The sequence below is a fragment of the Scardinius erythrophthalmus genome, assembly GCF_964197995.2.
Source record: "Scardinius erythrophthalmus genome assembly, chromosome: 5".
Lineage (NCBI taxonomy): Eukaryota > Metazoa > Chordata > Actinopteri > Cypriniformes > Leuciscidae > Scardinius > Scardinius erythrophthalmus.
Window position 1 is genome coordinate 43148158 of NC_138225.1, and position 21231 is coordinate 43169388.

Consider the following 21231-nt stretch of genomic DNA (forward strand, 5'->3'; position numbering starts at 1 on the left):
ATTTGTTTCAATGATGTGAAAGTAGTACAATGATGTGTACACTCTTCTCTTTTTTCTGAGAACAGTGCATTTGACGATGCTCATGTCTGTGGTTTACTGTTTCCGTCTCTCAAACTCATGCTACAGAGTGGCTTTGTAAAGAACTGCATGGTCAACCAGATCCTATAGAACAACAGAAAATGGGTCACAACTTTCAAAGCCACTTCTCAAGTCTTGCAATATCAAAGTCATTTTTTTCCTTGAGCAATCCAAAGGGTAAGAGCTGCAGTAATTGTTGCTGTTGAGAAGTCAGTCACATGTGAAAACATCTGACATCCGGTTTTAGAAGATACACACTTTTGTAAGAGGGGGCATGAATGCTGTGTGTGCTATTTAAATCTCTTCCTTAAAATGATCCTTTCAGCAGTTCATCAATATGACTTCAGAGTACTTCAGGGACACAAGAAGTTGCCAGACCGTTTCTGCCCTTATGCACGTGTGACAGATTCAATGTCTTTTGTATGCATACTGTCTTTTTTTTTTCACATCAGAACAGTCAAAACTAAACAGTAAGCATACAAAAGACATTTAATCATTTGTATTTTTTATTTGTTGTTTAAAGAAATTGGAAAAAATTTTGATCATTTGATCAGTTTATAGAAAATATTGTATTTATATGTTAAGTGTCTTTACTACACTGAGAAAAACAATAAGTAGAATTTACTCAATTTTTATAAGGCAAGTTTTTGCACGAATGTTTTTCAAGTAAATTTCACATTGATGGAAATTAAGTAAATCTACTTAACTAAGCCGAGTAAAATTCACAAAGTGAATAAGTACATATAACTTGGCCTGTTAAATTATATTGAGTAATTTTTACTCACAAATCTGATATAATTAATATAATTAAGTAAAACCACTTGATATTTTAAATACATTTTACTTGTTTTATGCAGTGCTGGTAATTATTTTAAATTAAATTAAATGTTACTCTTATAATGTGACGAAATAATACTGTGACAATGTGCAGTTAAGAGTAATTTATTAAGAAATAAGCATATACAGAAACCTATAATGACAATAATAACAATTCAGTGTGTTCGGTCTCTCTCTTTGTCCCTCTCAACCGGTTTACAGCAACGGAGGCACAAAGGGCTGAATGCATTTGAGAAATATCCTGAAATTAAGAAAAGAGAGAGAGAAAAACAATAATCAGTAAACAGCAAATACTTTTAAATTAACAGTTAATTAATTTGCATTCACATTATTCATTTCATTTATACTAAATCATTAAAAATATCCTGCATGACCTTACTCTCATAGTCATTTACACACATTAATGCTAACATGTGACACACAGCATGCAGATATCAAGGATACGAATTAGGAATTTGGAAGTACGAATTATTGTCATTTACATCGTGGTCACGATTTAGTAAAAGCATGGACCATTTAATAGATAGTATGCACGATTTAGCAAATGAATGAGGGAATGAATTATATTGTGCACGATGAGGGAACGAGAACCTTCTCACTTAGGCCTATTGTTAATTCGTGGCCAATATTTGTCATCTATAAAAAAAAATTGCACACAAAATAACAAATATTAAACAAAAAGATCATGATTTAAGTGACATATTCATGGTTTTTAGGCGTAATTACTGATAAATCGTGTAAAACGTAAAGTTTAAAACTGAGAAAAAAATATGGCTAATGTCTTACAAAGCTACCTCGTCATTAACCCTCGAGTCGGCAAAAGCGTCCGCGCGTTTTGCTCGATTTTTTTCCACATAGCAGCAAAACTTAAAATACTCCGTCATTTTTGGTTATCAAGATTACAGACTTAAGAAATATGAAAAAATAAACTGTTACATGTCTACTTTTTCCACTTTCAATCGAAATAAAACATTGTGCTTTTGTAAAAGAAAGAAAATAAACAGGGTGCTTTCTGCCTCTGCCTCTCCGTCTCCGTGATTTTTTTTCTGGAGCACATCTCTAAACTTAAGAACACTAAACTTTTCAAATGTATAGAATGAAGTGATGACAAGACAATCGTTGAATTAATCAAGAAATCATTATAAATCCGTAATATAATGCAGTTTTTTACTGTTGCTTACCTGTCGAGAGCCGTTGGAGTGGAGATTCCCTCAATCATCGCGTGTTTTCTTCTTTCCGCGCATGCGCAGATTCCTTTCTTCAAGGACTAAATTTTACTTGATTTTTTTTAATTTGCTTCAAGTACTTAATTAATGCATGTAAATATGCCAGAGAGTCAGAAGTCAATTTCACTTGTCTGTTGGATGTCTAATATTTACAAGTAAAAAATGAGTATATAATTAGGATTTACTTAATATACTAAAGTTTTCATTTTTACAAAATGATTCTTAGCAAAAGATACATGATTTTTCCTGTTTTATTTACTTTGACATAAAATCATTTTTTACAGTGTATGTAACAATATTTAAATTAATAATAGTATACAAAGCGCTTATTTCGTACATTTATTAAAATAACCTTCATGTAATTATAGCCGTAATTAATTTCTTTAATTACCTCTATAATTGCACTGCTGACCCTTCCCTTTCACCTTAACCTACCCTTCAAACATAAAAGAAACCTGTCTCTAACTTCAGAATAGTTTAACATAACTAATAAAAAGTGTTACTGAAAATACTTCAGCCCAGTGAGTTTCAATTGGAGGGTCACAGGTAGCAAGGAAAAATTATGTTTTTAAATTTATTTGGGGTCTTAAAATTATGTCGGGTCTTACATAAAATTACGTTTGCTCAATATATTGGTAATCTGCCAATAGTATTCATATTTTAATGTTTCTCCATTGGTCAATATTGGATGCTCATTTCTCCTACTTTTATGCTTAGATTACCATTGCCATCCTCTAACACTCCCCTAAAGTTCAGAACAATTAAAAATAATTTAATAACATACACTATCAATTTATTAAAAAATGAAAATATTAAACTTTATAGTTTGAATGTCATTCTTTTTTTAATTTATATTGATGAAATATTTTTTTAATATTGGCCATAACATTAAAACAATTACAAGCTTATCTGACCAGAATTTAAATATTGGTGCATCCCTAAAGTCAATTTAGTTGTGCCACTTCTTTACATTTCAAAATTAAGTTCACCTGTCTAGTTCACTAGTTAAACTGTCACTTGTTTGAAGCTAGTCACATCGTTCATTTTCCTATTCAGCTTGTCATGTCAATAATTTTGCATTATTTGGCCAATGTAGGTCATGGTAATATCAACACACTTCAGTGTTTTTTGAAAATCAAACAATGTTTGTTGTTGGATTGTCACCTTTGAAAATCTCAGAAGAACCAGTTAGGCACTTTGGTGAAATAACTTCACGAATTGTTGGCCAGGAAAGAACTGAAAAAAAAAGAAAAAAAAAAGTAAAAAGCAACTGAGAACAAAATGTTCTATAACCTTCAGCCCGTTTGGTGACTGGTGACATCAATGTCGTGCATCATGTCACACCACAACATTTGCATAACCCCAAGTCTCTGAAACAGTAAATGAAGTTCAACAGTCAACTGTCAAATGCTAGACATCTATAGAACAGACTAGAAATTATAATAAAACACTGAAGACTTTTTTTCTAAAACAAATTTATTTATCTTAAAAAAAGCCAATACAGATCTGAAGATTTTTTTTAGAACTGTAACACACTGGTTATTCTCAATTTCAACATTGTGTTAACAATGGCTGTAAATCAATCCTATACAATTTCAAAAGAAAAGAAAAAACTGGATTCACAAAACGAAAAAAAAAAAATAAATCTTAGAACAGGGGCAGCAGACAGAGGACTATCGCGGAAATGTGAAACATGGAAGATTGTTGGCTTTAGCAAGAGGTGAAAAAAAGCATAAAATATTGAACAGAAAAATGGGAGACAGAAAAGAAAAAAGCCCCAAATAAGATACCATGAAAGACTCTTTTTATTTTTCATGGAAACTGAGTGTAGGTTTAGAGGGACATTTGCAGAGATTCAACTGAAATAAATTCGTAGAATTCGATTCTCGATTCTTAAGATTTTAAAAATCACAAGCTGTAAAAGTTTGAAAAGAATTGGCATGTGAAGTTCAAATATTTACCTCAAACCACAATCTAGTTTACTTGGTCTAATAATCTTATCATTTGAGAACTCATTGGGCAAATCATAATAGTGTATGACAATTGTGCGTATAGACATGCCATCAAAAAGCATTACAATTCAATCCATTATTTCAATTCAAGAAACTCAAAATGGTGGAGTCAACAGTACTGTCTGCTTAAACATATAACTGACTAATTTTAAGGCAATCGGGCCTAGTTAAAACAAGGAGTCAAATGATTTCAAAATATGTTAATGAAATGAATTACTGATGTCACATTGATGTTTAGTTATGCAAAACATCAAATGCATTTGCCAAGTGAGACGAGAGCAGAAGACAAAAGCAATACTGACATCGCTGATAATAAAGTGGAAATACTGTAGCTAGCTGTAAATGTCAAGCTGGTAGGCTCCCCTGACTTTGTAGCAAAATTTTGCGTTTTAGAGAATGTGGCACAAACTATAACGTTGGGTACTAGTCGAACTGAACTGATCCATCTATGTAAACACTATTAAGGATTTTCTGATACAGAAAAAAATACTGTTGACAAGGAATGAGAGGGAGTCATGTTTATCACCGAAATGATAGTTTTTTTCCCCCCTCATCACTCCAGAGGATCAAATCAATACGCTGTTGATTATGGGAAGAATATCACAAAATAAACGTCTATATTTGATTGGGAACCTGCAGTATTGTGTTGTTGTGACATTGATCATTCAGTTGCAGTTATTTCAAACGTCATGTTTTATTCATTAATGTTTGCTCTAGTTCATATATATCTATATATCTATATATATATAGATATATATATATTTATATCACTATTAATGAAGACAGAAGCAGCACTAATGTCCTCCAGGCTCTGCCCAAGAGAAAATCAGCTCCAAGTGAAAAAGACTAATAAAATACTCTCTCTTTAATTTTACCAGCGGCTTATAAAGAAATATGTAATAAAGTACTTTTTTCCTCACTTCTTCTGTAAAACTGAAGTCACCTTTCTTGGCATTTTGAGAGTTAAAATATCAATCTTAGATACATACAAAAAGACTTTAAGCAATAAAAACAAGTTTATATTATGGGTAGCAACATGTAAAATAAAATCACAACTCTGCAGAGAAGACGGAAAATACAGAATTTGCATAGCAGATTAGAATACAACTGAGAAAGAACTGCGTTTTTTGGTACAATATTTTGTCGTCACGTAGCTTTTGATGTATGTACAGCGTAAAATCCGTTTCAGTTCCTTTCGTGCCAATCCATAAAAGCAGAAATGGATTTAGTCACTATAATGCTTGCAAAGGAAATGCCAAGCATCTCATTTGCTTCTCGTCGCGCTGTTACAGGCGAGACGTGTCATATCAAAGTTTGAGTAGGAGTCTCTTACAGGAAAACTAGTAGATACTGTTTCGAAAGTGCCATCTTGCTACATTTGATCAGCTGATTCCATGGTCTGTTCGTGAAAGTTTAACACCAACATGTTGAACATCCCGATAGCTTTCAGATACTGTGAGTTTTGGTCACATCACATTCTCTCGTACACACGCAAACACACACATACACACAAAAGGGGACCTGAACTGAGCAGGTATGGGTGAAGAAGAGGTAAAAAAAAAAAAAATTCAATGTTCCACATTCCAGCAGCGGGTAAAGCTTTGAAATGAACAAGCACCATTTGGAAAAGGCCTCCGAAATCCTCCATTTTGGTAGAGTGAGTTTAAAACTACATTCAGACTGGCGAAAAGTCTCAGTGGCTGAAATGTTCGTTTTGGGTTTTGCTTTCTTGTCTTTCTGACAAGCCGTTTCAAGGCAAAAAGCAGCCCTCGGTAGCAGCCTTACTGGAGGCATCTCCATTTGAAGGGGAGGCCATTCCTCAACTCCCGTGTTTGTAACGAGTCCCAAGGGTGTGTTCACAAGTCCTCACCGCCTCTGGTGTGCGTAGACTGGGTATGCTAACGTGACATTCAAAGAGTCATTGTGCTGAACCAGGGATGTGTGCTGGTAGTGCAAGACCAGTTCTTTTAGAGAGCTGTAAAGGTTGTAGGGCTCAGCGAAGCCATATCCTGTTGGTGTCTTGTTGATGACGCAGTGCTTGACCTCACCATCCACACTGTGAGAAGACAAAGAGATGGTTTTAGTCATCATTGCCTTTTGCAATTTCCCATTTCAACATGCACTCTCAGAGTCTCAGCTTAGTAGTCAATGAATTGCAAAGAATGTCAACAGATGTCGGTAATAACAACCAATATATGAACTCTCCAATAATTAGGTAGAAAAAAAAAAAAGCCTCAACATCAAACAAGCACAAAAAAGTGATACATACACAACACTGCAGGCGTAACATCCAGGTTTGCTGCTGTCCCTGACCAGGAATGTTCCATCTCTCTTGCCCCGCAGAAGGGCCTCTGCCTGGTTGCGGTTAATGTTACCCAGCTTCCAGGCGCGTTCATCATGGTGTGGCAAATCCTCATCGTCATCCACCATTGAGTACTGACTGTAGTAAAGAAGTGAAGAGTTCAATTTTGAAAGCAGGAAGACTTTAATATCGAACAGCTATAATGTGATAAGAATACTCACTCGTCCTGGTTTTCGTTTTTGATTCCCAACCATTCGTTGAGTTTCTTCTGTCTGACCCCTTTCTGTGTCAACCACCTGTGTAGCAACAGAAATCATTATGTTGCTCTCCAGGTAGTCGTTTCTGAATGCAAGATTGTGTCCTGTGTGTTATATTTGAAGTGCAGAAACTATAGATGAGCTACTTACATGAGGTACTGATCCCTGGTCTTTCTGAGCTGGATGAGATCAGGCTTAATGCTGTTCATCCGCTTGTCAATCTCTCTGTAGTCCGCCGCCTGCTTCTTCAGATCTTCCTCGAGACGTCGTTTGCTGTCCACAATTTCACTGATGCGCGATTTTAACTTCTCATAGTTGACCATGATCCTGCAATGAAACATTGCAGAGATGTTGCATTAAACTTCTGAAATGTTCTCCAAAATACTATTTTAGAGGTTTTCAGCTTCAAGACTCACCTTTGGATTTCCTTCTCGTTGCCTTCTCTTCTAAACTTCTCAATATATTCTTTGCTGTATCGTTCTTGCGTCTGGCACTGCTCTTCAAATATTTTTATGGTCTCATTAAAAGCTTCAATAGCAGTCCTTTTCATTTGTATTTCCTAGTGAGCAGACAAAAACCATGTCAGAATGTATGCACTTTATCGAGCTCTGAGTCAAGTCATGAAATAAATTTAGGGAGAGCAAACCTGTGATGTTCTAGTGTATTCCTCATAGAGTCGGTCATACTCTTTGTTCTTTTCTTGGAACTGCTGGTGGTATTCGTGCAACTTTTTCCCAACAGCTTCAATGTTATCCTCCTTTACCACTTGATCCTATAAATAAATAAAAAAACATATCCAATAAAATGTTTCTGTTATTAACAAAATGATCCAGAGTAAAGTTCTGCAGGAGGACACTCCATATTCCATTACCTGTTGGTGCTTAGATACAGGATACAGTAGTTTCACATCTAGTTTGGGGTTGTACTGGGCGAGAGACTCGTGCCGATAGTGGTTGATCAACTCAACCACAGAGTTGAAAGTCAGGGGGTCTGAGAAGCCATACTTCCCATCCCGGTGGAAGATTTTGATTAGCTTGTTGTTGCCTCCCTTCCTGTATGGTCAATGAAAATAAGAATTTAGAGCAATCCTTAAAGTTGGCAACGTCAAGGCAAGCACCCTAAATAAAAAGGAATTCAGACACACACTTGGGTTTACAAAGGAGAATGTACCTCAGTGTGAGCGTGTAATCCCCATGCATTTTAGTGGAGGCATCTCGAACCAAAAAAGTACCATCAGCAGTGTCCCTAAGCTTTTCGTTGACTTCCTCCCTGCAACAGAAAGAGGTTCAAACTTTTAAAAGAAGCAAAATTAATAATAAAAATAATAATAATAATAAAAATAATAAAAAAAGCATGCTTCTGACCAAACACTAGGTTTGATGAGTACTTGCCTGGAGATGTCCCCCCAGTACCATTCAGCGTCTTGCAGAGCCATGTTGTTGTTCATACCGTTGTTAGTGACAGATGTTGGTTTGGGTGGCTTGGGAGGTAGTGCTGTAAAGAGAAAAGAGAGAAACTGATTAAGAACTTAACTGCTGATGAACTAGCAGCACTCAAGGTCATTTACGTTTAAACATGTGCAGACATGCCCAAATCTATGCGTCCTGTGTTTTCAATATGAAATAACAGTCCAACCTAAGAATGCTAATCTTATGAAGAAAAATGAAAACCCTCAAAACATCATTTGGCTGTCAAGTAAGCAATGCAGGTTTCCTTCCAATGCGACAGTCGTGTTTTAAAAGCATGCAACGGTTACTGCAGTTTCCCAGATTTCTTGCCTCCTCCCCTCCCAGTGTCTTCCATTTCATTAAATGCAGCTGAGTACATGCCTCTTGAGCGCTCAGCAGGGAGTCGCATTCTTGACTCAGGGAGAATGCATTTCATTGCCCCTTCCAAAATCCTAATTTCATCACCATTTCCTGATCTGGTCAGCATTATACCACATAATCTATTCGTGAGATGCACCGATCACACAGATGAGATACAAAACAGGGAATCATTTGGATTTTAAATCAGTTATTTGAAGCATCCTTTCACTTTTACAACAACTGTTTCTGAACAGAATTAACACTGTTTCTAGAAGCAATGACATTGGACAGCAGGCATATACCCACTAATGGGTTTTTCAAAGCAATGCATTGTGCACAATCATGCAAGAATCCTCAACCATTGAGAACATGTTGCTTTGCTGGAAAGAGGCAGAGAATGCATCTGATTGGCTGCTGGGCCGTGTGACGGGAAGCAGCGGGGGCAGTGCAGTCTCCGTGGAGCATGAGGCAGAGCTGAAGCGGAGGGCTATTTTTATCTTCCAACCAACCCAACCACCCACCCCCCCCCCACCCCACACCACACACCATCTCATGCACACTCACTGTCTCTTCTTTTGTTCACTTCAGTCACTATCATCGCTAAGCATTTTCTGCCTAGTGCAATCACAGGGTATAAAACTCACAGACAAAGATATTAAATCAGATAAAAGAATCTACCAACAGATCATCCCATGCTTTGTGGTACCTCCATTAAAACATACACAATATTCCACACAACGACTAATGTATCTGTTACCATAAGAACACATCAATGGCAAAACGTTAAACCCATTTTGAGACCAACAAATGCATCTAAGACCACAGACAGAGCTGTCACCCATCAAATTTAGACTTGAGCCATGAATGACATGTTTGTAATGCACCAACTTCAACAGTTACCTGGCGCGTCTATTTCTATGTAAAACAGGAGGTCTGATCCAGATCCTGATCCAGTGTCAAGTCGTGGACTCTCTAAATCCGCCATGCCTAATGATGTGTTGCATATCTGGAAGGATACGCATGCAGTTTCTTTGCAAACCTCCTTTGAATGTATACTATAAATCCAGGTTCTTCTCACTCATCCGTTTGAGACCAATTTTTGAAAAGCCTTGGAGAGTGGGGTCAGTGAAAGCCATTACATCACTTACCCCAGCCAATGGTGCTGCAGGACTGTTGCTGGCCACTCCTGCCTCATCACCTGCCTCTATTTCTTCCAAGTCCTAAGTGCAATGATGTCATTGCAACAGTGCTTTGTCCGTTCAAAAGTCGACAATGAAAAGTGCATCAAAAGAAAGATGTATCTGCTCTAATTTGTGTGATCCAGCGATATCCTTTATCCGTGTGGAAAGCGTTCTCAAAGCCGTTTTGATGCTGCCAAACAGAGGGAGTTATATCACAGACAAGGTGCACTGCAGCACAGCGTCTTTCGAATGAGAAAAAGAACTGAAGCTTTACGGTCTGTCTCTGTCACCCCCTCCCTTCCTGTATCTGTGATGCAGCTTTGCTAAGCCCCGCCTCACTGAGCATAAGCGATCAGCACGGCCTCTCTGCTGGGAGGCAGACAAAATCGCTGCTGCAACGGCACGTAGGCAGTCCCTACGTCAAAGACAAGGCCAGGTCAGGAGGCAGGCACGGCTTGCAAATACTTCTTATAATCCCCACATGCGACTCACAGAGGACTGTAGGAGGGTAGAGATCAGCTATACATGCTTGAGAGGGTACCTGAAATAGCCACAGTTCCCAGTAGGGTTTAAATGGTCACAGGAACGTGGGCTATTGTCATGCTTGGCACTCTAATGGCAGGTCAGAAAGGCACTTCAGCTGGGGTGCTTAACAGTCATGCAGAAGGTCAAGTGTAACTGACTGCCACTGGGACATCAAAGAAGTGTGTAAAAAATAAGGAAGTGTGTAAAAAATAAATTAAAGCCTCAATTTTGAATTTTAGTGGATTCTATACACTAACTTTTATTGGAGCCGATGAATAATGCAACACATTCACCTCGCATGCTCAGACATGCCGGTGTCAGTCAAACAGGTTAACCCACTTTTCGTAACAGGTTGCACTTGGAGTGCTAGTCTTGATGCACACAAGTATCAAGTACACATTCGTAGAGAAGAGTAGCACTGATATTCAAGCCTGTCAGAGCTTTAGTGGAAGAGCTAGAACAGGACACAAAATAGGACCTTCTAAAAGAACCACTATCATGCGCAATGAAAAACCGGGTAACTCACCGAAGTGATGACATGCTGCTTTACTTTGATACATTTTCAGTCTACCTAACTGCTTTTGATAAAAGTAACCCAATCATTACACCAAACTTCCTGAGACACCAAAACCACACACTTACATTGCAAGTTGTGCATGTTCAGCAGAAGTCAAGCAGCCTTTCGTCAAGTCTCTCCGGTAAGCATTACTCGTGATTCTTGGTAAATCCAAAAAGATGGTACTCTTGTGGTCTTGAAAAATGTTCCCACTTGACTGGTGCAGGAGTCTCAAAATCACTGTAGCAGTCTGAAGAAATCCAGCAAAATCCGAGTTGGGAAAGAAAAGAGTTGGTGCGACAGGTTGCGTCCGGAGAACTAAAGAAGGTCTGAGAGGGGTGGAGAATGGCGCCTGCTCCGGGACGGCTGGGTAAATGATTGCTGGGGTCGCAGTGCTGCTAGCCGACTCTCTCTCTCTCTCTGCTCACTCACTCTCCCTGGCTCCAAGGGTTCAGTCTCATGATTAACTCGCTCAGGTTCAAATATTTGCTGAGCTGTGCACCCTTATGTTTTGGGAGGGGAATGTGGCACAGGCAGGAGGGGGCCAGGGGGTGGAGTAAAGTCCTCGGAAGTGATCGTTGAAAGTGTGTGTTAGAATGCATGCAAGACAGAACAGCCGCCGCTGCAAGCTAACAAGAGAGCTCTGTGGAGCAGACCGCATTTCAAGCCAGCCCAATTCCAAGTGGGCCTTTTGCCACCTGCTTAAATTAGCCACTTAGTAACTAGGAACATGTGCACACACGCATCCACACGCTCATATTAACACACACATCAACAGCTACACACCGCCACATGTGAAGAAATCAAGTATGGGCAGGTCGGTACGGGGAAAAGAAACAGTAAAAGGTGGCACTTGTGTGACCCATGTTTGTGTAAAAGCTTGAACAGGAAGAAACTGAGCTGCCCGAGCAGTACGGAGGCAAGTGTGCTTTTGAGTCTGGACTCGTCTCGCCCAACCCAGCCTCCTGCAGGTGCAAATTACTGACAGCTGAGTTTGCTCCATGCCAGGGTAAGGTATAAATAGGCCCTAACAGGTAATAAAACATTTAAACGGTCACACAGCCAGACTTGGGAGAAAGATAGCCGGATAAAGACAGGGAGAGAAGCAGGGAGAGAGACTTTACTAGTGCTATAAAACCCCAACTAGACAACTGGTCTGTGTTCAGGGCAGCGTGCATACACACACACACACACACAAATACAAACACACAGTCAGACACAGCAGAAGTGTCTATGTGGTCTGTCCCATCTCTAAATGAACCTGACCCACAAAAGCAAGGGAGTGGAACACAGATTTTCCGACTAGAGCACTCCCAGCCATTAAACATTGATATCATAGTATCAGCTGAAGTGAAAAGGCTACTTCATTAAGAGTTTAAAAATATCAATGCTGTCTTCCCCTCTGTGGCATAAAACACATCTACCTTTTTTGTACACCTCTTTTCAATACATTTTAGCCATTCTTTGGACTAGTGTATGCATTTTGATCTGTTGTAAAAGTGTGAACATCAGTTGGAGCTGTGGCTAGTACTTACCAGTAAGCCAAGGTGTCTCATGCGGCAAACCCAGGTGTAAGCCCATTACACAAATTTAAATTCCAGGTACCTTTCCCTATCTTCTCCCCATTGTTGCTATTTATTCCAATACATCATTAAATGTATGCACAATGGTGTGTGACAGTGGTGCTTATTGGTGCTGGTTTGAAACCAGTTAGTCATCACTGTCCCATTGCCTACACTAATGCAAAGCTTTAGAGAAATGTTTCTCAACCCTTTTGACTCTATGACCTGGCATTATTCAAATAAGACATCAGTTAAATGTTGTACTTTTGTGTTTTTTTTCCTCCAGCATTAATTAGGATTCTAAATTAAGAAAACTAAATTAAAATAATATAAAAGGTTGGTTGAGAACCATTGTCTTAAAGTGGCTTGTTATTATTGTTATAGTGTAAATACCTGGAGCTGCCTGACTGTCACTCCATTCGCTGGTCACCAAGACTTCAACTATCCTGATGTGTGCCTCTGGGCTGGGCTCACAACTGGGAAGGGAAAAAGAAACATCAGGTTTTTTTGCTAGCAGGGTAGCTGGCAACAACATGATTCATTAGCATATGTGTCGGGATGTACCTGGTGGGCTGATGTCTGAAGAGTGCCGGACTGAAGATCTCAGCGAGGGCACGAGCACTGAGCAGGTTAGCTGCTGAGGCTTGGCATACACGAGAGAAGTGGCGCAGCAAACTCTGCAGGGTCAGCCAGTACTGTGGGGGAAGTGCAGAAGAGCTGGCCACCAGCCGCAGGTGATGTGCGCATTCGTCTGCACCCTGCACTTCTGAAGAGACAGACAGACAGATAGAAGAGTGTAAAACAAGGGCTTTCTAACACCCACCAACAAACACTGAAAGTGGCGTCATGTGATATTTAAAGTGAGCTAAACATACCAATAATCAGTGAGGCCATATGCAAAAAGTGTGGAAAATTGCACTCTGTGTGCAACTAACCGCACAAGATCTTAAGCGAGACAATGACAGAGTGAGTAAGGTACTCTGAGAGATGATTGGTTGACAGCGCTGATGTAGCAGATAAGTTTTCAGGTTTGCTTTAGGTCTATTAACCACAGATATCCTGTTTCCAGCCACGTGACTTTACACTACCCAAAAGAGAAGTACAAAGCAAGAAAAAAAAAAAAACAGCACTGTTCTCTCTCAAATTGGATACATGCTAGTTTACACAGCCAAAAGTTTGTTCTGCATATGTACAGAATGTTCAGTCACACAGCGAGGACAGATAAATTCAACGGCCAATACAACACCTGGAATACTTTTCGCAGTTGAATTGGCTGGGGTTAGTAGACACAAAATCAGATAAGTGTTGGAACATGTGTACTCATAAAAGTATACGCTGTGATGATTCAACCACACAATCTTAACAGATGAGCCTGGTCTGCTGCTTTTAGAAGGTCACGAGACTGTGACACCCTTGCGTTACTTTACCATTGTAAGAGGCTCACCATCTGGCTAACAAAAATCTTGAGAACAATAGCACCACCCTGTGGCTCTTATAATGAAATGAGATCAATGAAAAATGATCTGAATTTTCCAGGCATCATTTGGTTTTAATGCCCTTAAGTTTGGTATAAAGGACCATAGGATAACTAAATCAGACAACTAAACAAAAAAAGTTATTCAGTTGAATTGAATTTGTCTGTTGGGTAGGCTGTGCCGGTCAGCGTGAGCATCGCTCTGCCATGGTGTTATTCCAAACACATTTTTTGTGTATGTGAATGCTGTTTTAAGTGGATACTGGGACACAAGATAAGTACAAAGACTTATTTACATAATAAGCAATACTAGTAGTTAGTGGTTATAGTAATAACAGTTTAATAACGATTCATTCATGGAAACAATTCATGTCGAATGAGATGTGCGTGAGCCCACTGTAGGGTTCAGTTTCAGTTTCACTTTAAATAAGTTTGTTATAGGCTTGGAATTTAAAATAAATGTTGTTTGTAATTCATTAATGAATCAATAAATGTAATTTATATTTATTTTATAGATATATTATTTTCATTTTTGTTTTGTTCTGAATTTGGATTTGGAATGAGGGGAAGTAATGGATTTTTATAGCCTTATAATGTTTGTTAACATTGCATTATATTTATCAGTATTTTACATTATTTTTGAATGTAATAATAAAATGCGACACACACCACTGCAAATTATCTGTGTTCTTTTTCTCTCTCAACAACGCAAGTTTGACCTGCTGCGACTTATAGGTGTGACTTATTTTCCGGAAAATACAGCTGTATTATTTTATATATATATATAAAAAAAAAAATTAGCACCAATAAAACAAGCATATTATGTTCATTACTCCCACCCACATTAACTTTGGTCACTGTTATAATTATGAGGGGGTCCTTGGAATTTTTTCTCCCCTGTAAGGGATCCCAGGCTCCGACAAGTTTGCAAACCCCTTACTAAGATGACCACTGAGTGAACAGATAAAAAAAAAAAAAAAAAAAAGAAAAGAAAAAGAAAAGAAAAAAAAAACATAAGAAACAGCCTTTCATGTCAGTTTAAACAGTTTAGGAGCAAACTGAGAATGGGAAACTCATCCTGGTGTAAATCCAATGATTCACATGGCAGTACTAACATGGATTAATACTATGTCATAGAAATCCCATGAGAGTTTTAAGGCTGCTGACCTAATGTTGATGTGCCGTAATCCTATTGAAACTCACCTTGAGCGATGCGCATCATCTCAGTGTAAATCATTGGGGGGATGACAGGCTGAGGTAGATCTTGAAGATACCTCCTCAGACCATCACACAACATCTGAAGGTCCATCTGCTCAAGATCCACCAAGGCAGGGTCTGATTCATAGAACACACACATCAGTGAGACGGGAAGGAATGAAGCTACTAGCACCATATACTAATCAGCCACAAAGAGACAAATAAACAACAATAAATCTTTTCGATCAAATAATTTTTTTCCTAACCAGATTCACATGTGATAACCGATTTCGGTTTCTATTTGAAGCATCACATTGAAAGTGGTGCTCAATGTTACAATGCTAGGTTGTTCTGGGTGATTGCCAGGGTGGTTTCTAAAATAATTCTGAATGGCTGAGAAATTGTGCGAGACGAGATGTAATTTTTAATACTTTGGGTTGGAGTGTTTGGAAAATTAGTACAATAGGAATATCCAGGCATGCTGGATAAGGCTGTGATTTTGTTGCATTTCACACTTTTTTGCATTAGCATGGACAGAACAGTTAACAGTGGCTACAGCTAATGCAATGTGTCACTTACCATTATCAAAGCATTGTCTGACATCCAGCCCTCCTCCAGCAGTGAAATTTCTATAGAGAGTAGGGTTGTCTAGACCTGTACAGAATTTATATGCGAGTTAATACATGAGCACAAAAAATAAGTAAGTAATAATTACGACAAAAAAAAAAAATGCGTAATGGATTCACCTTTCCTTTCGATGGCCTCAAGGAGCTTGAGCAGCATGAACGGTGCAATCTCTGGAGGAGTAAACTGCTCCGTCAGGTCTAACAGAGTGCTTGAACCTAAAGGAGAGAAAGTTAAACAATCATACCAAAAAGCCGCCAGGTACCTTTGAACAACTCTACTAGCTTTTCATTAAGCACCAAACACCATCATTTCAAAGCCTCCAAGGAAAACAAGAACTTTAAAGCATGACCCACAGTCACAGGACGCTTAGATCAATAGTCATCTTCATGTATTTATGTGGTGCAGCAAGGAGCACGTTTGGACGGCACATCTAAGTGTGTTTAAGGCTGGTGCTGACCGGTAGGATATGATTAAGTGTGCAGTGGAGGTGGACGAGAAGGATAAAGTAAACAGACTGTAATATGCAGCCTCTGGTGTTGGGTAGAGGGTTACTGAGATCTACAAGTCCAGGTGTGAGCATGAAAGGGCTGCGTGACTGGCGTGAGCTTTATTTGGATTCGGTGCACAGCATTTTAAAAGGCTTGGATTTCTAAAAGGCTTGACTGTTAGCAGCGTCCAAAGGCCACAGATCCAAACACAGCATATTATGAATGGATTCCCTTTACAGAGTTTTTTTTTAATAGAGGTATCAAGAGGATCTTTACAGTTTGCAGAGTTTCTTAGAATGAATGACTCAAATTAAAAGCTTGGAGGCTGCCTAAATGGAAAAAACAACCACACATGAGGAAATGGGTGTTTAAGCCATTAGAAATAATAGTCTTGTTTAGTCCAAAGGATCTGGGACTTTTTTCTTTTGCTAGCCTGGGAGATAAGTAAAAAAAAAAGTTATATTGCTCATATCACACCCCTTCTCTTGAACTCAACTTTGAAAGGCAACAGCCATCTGGAGTCCATTACTGGCAAAGCGACATCGAGCATAAGAAGTTATTCATTTTCTGAGAACTGCTGAACTCGAGGCAGGGGGAGTGAACGACAGATTCCTCATATAGAAATTTAGAGAGTAGTGCCACTTTGGTACGCCGCACTGAGCACCTAACCTTGCGCCCAGATGGACACCTTATCTAGCCTACTACTTCTTAGAATCCAGATTCAAAGCGCTGGGCTAATTTTACATTAGCTCAAAATGTTCTGGTCAAAAGTGACAAATATGGTTCTGGAATATAACAGATTCTTCACATTTACCATATAAGTTTGGTGAATTAGCTTAAGTCACTATGCTGTCTTGCAGTTGAGACTGGCTTAGTTTAAGTCACAGTATGGTGGTCTGTAATTACAAAACAATTAAACAATTACATCATAAGTCATAATGCACACCCCATTTCATCATAGAACTGAATATTCCAAGAGTCTTGTGTTTATTTACATCCATTGGATTGGCATTTCCACAGAGGGTGCGAGGCTGGGGAGGGGGGATTAAGTTGCTTCTAAGTAACTCAGGGTGACTTGATAGCACTGGCCTTCCAATGGGGCTAGATTGAATGACATTCAGGATTGATGGTAGTGGAATTGTTCAAATGTTTTGGTTCAAGGTTCCACTATGTCCCTGAGACACCGTCTCTAGGATCTTGAGTAAATAAAGAAGAACTAGACTAGGGCTGAACGATATATCGTTATCGTATCTATATCGAGATATGAACTTTCAAGATATTACTATCGAAAAATGCAACGATATAGACGATATAGATTTCCCCTCTCCGCGCTCGCCCTGCATACAACTCTGGCAGTCACAACAAACATCCGTTTTACGAGTGCCCTTGAATGCACCGCTAAAGCCAGCCCGCGCACACACTACCAGGGACGTGGGAACTATATTGTGAGGGGGGGGCGGCGTTTCCATGGTGACGCGTCATTGCTTGTCACGTGACACACCGCAGCAGCAACAGCGCTGAATGATGATCTTCCTTTATGTCATTTTTCCTTTTTTATTCAGAATATTCACAAAAGTGTTAGCTATGGCATGAAATATCTGATATTCCGATTGTCAAATACATGCAAGTGGAAGTATATTGTTGTTTAAACACCTTTATAACGATCGCGTTAGTTGAGCTGTATGCGCGATGGGCGCCGCCGTGTTAGTTTGTGCCGCAGACGCAGGTCAGAGAATCGGATCTGTTGGATTTACAACCTCTATGTTTACAACACGTGAATTCATCCACTTCTCCCGAAATACTTAAAAGTAAGTGGCTGGTGAACTGGGAATAGAATAGAGTAAACATTGAAGTTACTTACACAATGTGTATCTGATATGAATAAAACGTGTCGAATTATAATGGAAAGGATTATTATTACCTCTTCCATAGACATCAGTGTGTATTTTACAAACTCTAAATGTATTGTTTTTTTAGTACCTACGTAGGCATATCGTATTGTATCGATATCGAGATATCTGGCATGAAAATCGAGATATGAAATTTTGTCCATATCGTTCAGCCCTAAACTAGACTAACTTCCTAGGTGTACAACCATGCAAAATACACCGCAATGAAAAGTTGCTTAGATCTTAAAGTCTTACAGTTAGAAGAGCCCATCCTAAAGTTTTACCCAGAGTCTGTTCTTCATTTTAAGTCAGGCTATGTAAACACTCTCCTTAAAAAGCTGTGTGACTGTCCATGCTAAGTATTAGCCAGCAACACTAACAACTGGGTAGTTCAGCAAGAGTGTCGTGATCTCACACAATATTATACTCGCGCCACGCTCATCAACCCCCTGTGAGTAGCAATAGTGGTAACTTAGTGAGTGTTATTGTGAACAATGCTCTAGAAAGATCCACAAGAAAACACCTTCTGTTTTCAACTACTACACTTAATTTATCCAAGCTGTGCAGTTCAGATCACACAAACCAGGCAATGGAAACGATTAAAGATGCATTCATGGTCAAGCTCAAGTGCAGTAAGACTTTACGGGCAAAGGTTAACATTAACTATTTGAGCATGAAAAGAAAAAAAGCTTAAAAAGCCTCTAGTTCTCTGCAAGAAAATTAAACAAACAGAAAACAGGCCAAAAAATAAATAAAAAGCTCAGATTCAGACAGCCAATCGGTGACTGCAGATTTTGGTTGCCACAGCAACTCTTGGAAGAGGAAGAGAGGGCAAGTCTGAACATGCGTAAGGTCTGAAATGTGTTGGTCCTGGGTTTTTTTTTGTATGCCATAGGATTCAAGGAAAGGGACCACAGGTTAAGGAGGGAAAAGCAGCTGTCTGGGTTTTGTGGAACAATCTCAGCATGTCTGAACCACAGAGCAAGATCAGAGGAGTTGGCATATGGTGCTAAAGATAGTTTCCTCAGCAGATCATTTTAGGGGTCTACTTGTGTATCTAGCATATCCATCACGGACTAGTTCTACTTTGAAATGTCATTCTAGCAAACCATTAAGTGATCACATTTCCCCCAGAAATCAATAAAGGACTTTTTTTTTGAAAGTGGTTAAACCTGCTTTTGAGAAACAAGTTTAACTGCTATCAATCGTCAAGGTGTAGCAGAAATCAGTGTTTCCATTAGAGTCATCAGCTGCTCAGGTAACTGTGAATATTTGTACCATGTATGTTACATGTACTACATGTAATTTTTCCTCTTGGTAGCTTGACAGATGGTCCCTTCAAACTTAAAAAAAAGAAAGAGCTGTGTAAAGATTCTTTAAACTGTTGGTGTTCAAAATAATAATAATAATAATAATAATAATAATAATAATAATAATAATTTTCAACAGTTTCATTTTGGTGAACTATCCCTTTAAAACTGTAAAAAGTAAATTGCAATTAAAGGGGTGGTTGATTATGATTTCACTTTTTTAACTTTAGTTAGTGTGTAATGTTGCTGTTTGAGCATAAACAACATCTGCAAAGTTACGAAGCTCAAAGTTCAAAGCAAAGGGGGATATTTTCTTTTAAAGAAATTGCTTTTTAAGGACTACAACACACTAAGGGTAGGGACTACACGACATTCCTCCAGGGTTGGTGACATCACCAACCCTAGAATTTACATAAACCTCACCCTCTGAACACAATTTAAAGATTGTCATGACAGAATATGCTAATCAATGCCTAAAATATAATTACACATAACCTACATAAATTCATCAACTAACCATTCAGAAATGTCCTGTTGCTTCTACATGTTGTCACTTCTTTCTTCTTGAGTCTCTCCATCATTGTCTGACTCCGGTTTCAACATAAAAGGCTGAAAGTTTTATTTTCAGTGCATGTCTGTGTGAGGTAAAAGGACACAAACTGTTGTAGCTCCGCCCCCTGTGCCAGGAGCAGCAACTGTGCGTTTTTGCTCACCCTCAAAAAGTGATAAATTTAACATGCTATAAAAAATATCTGTGGGGTATTTTGAGCTAAAACTTCACACTGGGGACTTCAAAGACTTATTTTACATCTCGTGAAAAGGGCATTATACCACCCCTTCAAAACAAAAACTTTATTGATTCCTAAATGTAAATTCGGAGACTTGGAGCATTAACTTTTTCCCTGCCCGCGTTTTAAAAGTTGCCATCCACCGCCAGCATTTTTGACCATTTTCACAATTTTCATGGCCCCCAGAATATTTTGTTGTATGAATATTTGACATGCAATATATGACATTCTGAAGTGTATGAATGCGTGTAGTCTGTCTGTGTGAATTGAATGCAGACAGAAGCGTTTAGCTTCACTGGAGATGCATGATCGACATACTTCAAACCCCTGATTTCAAACTATGCTGCACTATATTCAGTTGCCCACTGTCATATTCATGTCATTTTCACTGTGCTGTAAGTCAAAATTAGTGTTACCTTGTCTTTAGTTGCAAAAAATATGATTCCCAGTGCACACAAACATACCAGATTATGAGTCCCTTGTTGTTTAGTGTTTACTTCCTTTTTATTCACTTTTGTTCCAACAATTTATTTGTGAAAAATACTGTAATCGTTATTACAGAATCAAGAAGTTGCTATCTAAGTAAGTCTGTTTAATATAGAGATGTATTTTTTTTTATTCATTTTCAAATAATTGATTTCAAATTTATATAATATAACATAACACAACATAATATAATATATAGGCTTTACATATGCCTCCCTGCTCTCTAAGATATCGGTCGACCACTAATCTGCTTACATATGCAATCACTTGTTTCTGCTTCTTCACATCAGGAGATTCAGTACTCTTTCAGAAGATGCCTAATAGCGTCCCAGTGCAGTATAACAGTGAAAACAAGCGTTGTTTCAAATGACAGAAATTTCCATCAATCACGGGGAAAGGGTTAAATAAGTTCATGTCTCCTATAAATCATGTTTATGCAATCAGTTGTATACATTAAATCTTCAGTAACATGCAAAGAAATAAGCTACCGAAACTTATTGAAATAGCCCAAATGAGGAAAATTCGGAGTTGCCCCCTATTGGTTACAAAAATATAACACCTCAAATCAAAAGAAAAAAAGAGGTTTTCAAACAACTCACATTTTAACAGAGACTGTGACACTGAAGAC

General features: G+C 38.5%; 1 protein-coding gene across 7 annotated transcripts in view; it reads right to left on the reverse strand.

Moving 5' to 3' along the window:
• Positions 1 to 5001: 5001 nt before the first annotated feature.
• pik3r1 (phosphoinositide-3-kinase, regulatory subunit 1 (alpha)) overlaps positions 5002 to 21231 on the reverse strand; it is a 29436-nt gene continuing 13206 nt past the window's right edge. For 2 of the 7 annotated variants that reach the window (XM_081366153.1, XM_081366152.1), the window contains exons 3-16: positions 15762 to 15857; positions 15595 to 15669; positions 15022 to 15153; positions 12909 to 13110; positions 12738 to 12820; positions 8104 to 8206; positions 7883 to 7981; positions 7584 to 7764; positions 7359 to 7484; positions 7129 to 7271; positions 6863 to 7039; positions 6677 to 6751; positions 6423 to 6593; positions 5002 to 6209 (exon numbers count right to left, since the gene is read on the reverse strand). In XM_081366153.1, the coding sequence (XP_081222279.1) occupies positions 6020 to 6209; positions 6423 to 6593; positions 6677 to 6751; positions 6863 to 7039; positions 7129 to 7271; positions 7359 to 7484; positions 7584 to 7764; positions 7883 to 7981; positions 8104 to 8206; positions 12738 to 12820; positions 12909 to 13110; positions 15022 to 15153; positions 15595 to 15669; positions 15762 to 15857 (1853 nt within the window). In that variant the 3' untranslated portion in view covers positions 5002 to 6019. Of the gene's footprint in view, positions 6210 to 6422; positions 6594 to 6676; positions 6752 to 6862; positions 7040 to 7128; positions 7272 to 7358; positions 7485 to 7583; positions 7765 to 7882; positions 7982 to 8099; positions 8207 to 9420; positions 9953 to 10868; positions 11296 to 12737; positions 12821 to 12908; positions 13111 to 15021; positions 15154 to 15594; positions 15670 to 15761; positions 15858 to 21231 lie in introns of those variants that run through there. The other 5 variants (XM_081366154.1, XM_081366156.1, XM_081366157.1 and 2 more) reach the window with 5 other exon arrangements.